At 34.5% G+C, this 1622-nt stretch overlaps 1 protein-coding gene across 1 annotated transcript in view; it reads right to left on the minus strand.

Moving 5' to 3' along the window:
• LOC127750674 (uncharacterized) overlaps positions 1-1391 on the minus strand; it is a 2540-nt gene extending 1149 nt beyond the window's left edge. The window contains exon 1 of the mRNA XM_052272934.1: positions 63-1391. Within this exon, the coding sequence (XP_052128894.1) occupies positions 63-1391 (1329 nt within the window). The remainder of the gene's footprint in view (positions 1-62) is intronic.
• Between the last annotated feature and the right edge of the window lie 231 nt (positions 1392-1622).

A 1622-nucleotide genomic window follows, 5' to 3' on the forward strand; every position in this document is an offset into this window, starting at 1 on the left:
AGGAGATCTTCTGCAGTCTTTTTCTCTATGCTGTTATAGTCCTTTTCTTCGTAAATTATCACGGCATCATCTGCAAATAGTTGGATTTTCCCATTCAGCTTGAGTTTCCCAATGTCGTTAATATAAATTAAGAACAGGATGGGCCCAAGGACTGATCCCTGTGGGACTCCACACATCATAAAAAGTATGTCACTTAGCCACTTCCCAATCTTTACTTGTTGAGGTCGTTCTGACAAGTATGTTCTAAACCAGTTAAGATTTTCTTCTTTGATACCTATGTTGAACATCTTTTTTAGTAGTATCTCATGGTTGACAGTATCAAATGCCTTTCGAAGATCAATAAAAATTGCTACACATTTTCGGTTTTTATCCATGGCAGTTTGTATTGTAGTCACAAGGTCAAAAATAGCCCCTTGTGAATCTTTATTTTTTATGAACCCATACTGTCCTTGATAGAAAAAGTTTATTTTATGTAGGTATTCTTCTAATCTTGTTTTCATGGCCATTTCATTAATTCTTGCGCATGCTGATGTAATTGATATAGGTCTATAATTTGTTACCTCCATGGCATCTCCAGATTTGAAAAGCGGTTTAATTACAGTGTCTTTACATTTTGTAGGGAAGACTCCTTCTTTATATGAGATATTTATAATTTTTACCATAATGTCAACAACACTGTCACTAACTTTTTTGATTAGAACATTACTTATTTTATTAGGACATGAGTTCTTGTGTGAGAGCTTAGCTATTAAATTGATTACTTCTTCTCTAGTTGCTGTCTTCGTTGTCATAATATTGTTACTACCACATGCATCCATGGTATTAGGCTCGCTTGAGTTTGGTAATTTATTTGCCAGGTTTGGACCTACATTGACATAGAAAGAGTTGAATTTGTTTGCTATAGTCTTCTCATCTGTTATGATATCGTTATCTTCCTTAATTTGGCATATGGTATTATCCTCAGTTGACATAGTTCCTGATGTTGCTTTTAGAACTTGCCACACATTCTGTTTCTTTTCGATGCAGTTAGTTATTTGTCTATTTATATGATCTTTTTTAAGTGTTGTTCTGAGGTCATTCACCTTTCGTGAGATTTCTTTATGGTACTCCTTTATCACTTCATTTTGTGGATATTGTCTCTTTTTTCTGTACAGCTCCTGTTTAAGTGCACACATCTTGACTAGTTCATTTGTTGCCCATGGATTTAATTTCTTATACTTTGTCTTTTTGATTTCTTTGCTTTCTTCACATTGAATTATCGCATTTCCCAGATGATCATGGAGCAAATCACTTAGTGCATCCACGTCTTCGTTGATACCTTCATGCTTAATCTTGTTTATTTTTAGATATTCTTGGAGCTTAGTATAGTTGATTTTTGTAATAGTCTCCATTGTTTTTGTTTTGTTTTCTTTCATTACAGTCCAAATCAGCATGTTATGATCAGAGATATCACTATTTATTTCTAGATTGGTGATTGTAATTGATCCTCTTTCAATATTAGTTAGTAGGTGGTTTTCTGATGATGATTTTCACCGCTGCATGCAGGAGAAGATGGAAGCTGCGGCTGGAGTAGTCACTGCTGTGCCGATAGTTAATGGCTATCTAAAACAAGTTTACTGTCA

Source organism: Frankliniella occidentalis, unplaced genomic scaffold (genome assembly GCF_000697945.3).
Source record: "Frankliniella occidentalis isolate FOCC.00 unplaced genomic scaffold, Focc_3.1 Scaffold232, whole genome shotgun sequence".
Classification (NCBI taxonomy): Eukaryota; Metazoa; Arthropoda; class Insecta; order Thysanoptera; family Thripidae; genus Frankliniella; species Frankliniella occidentalis.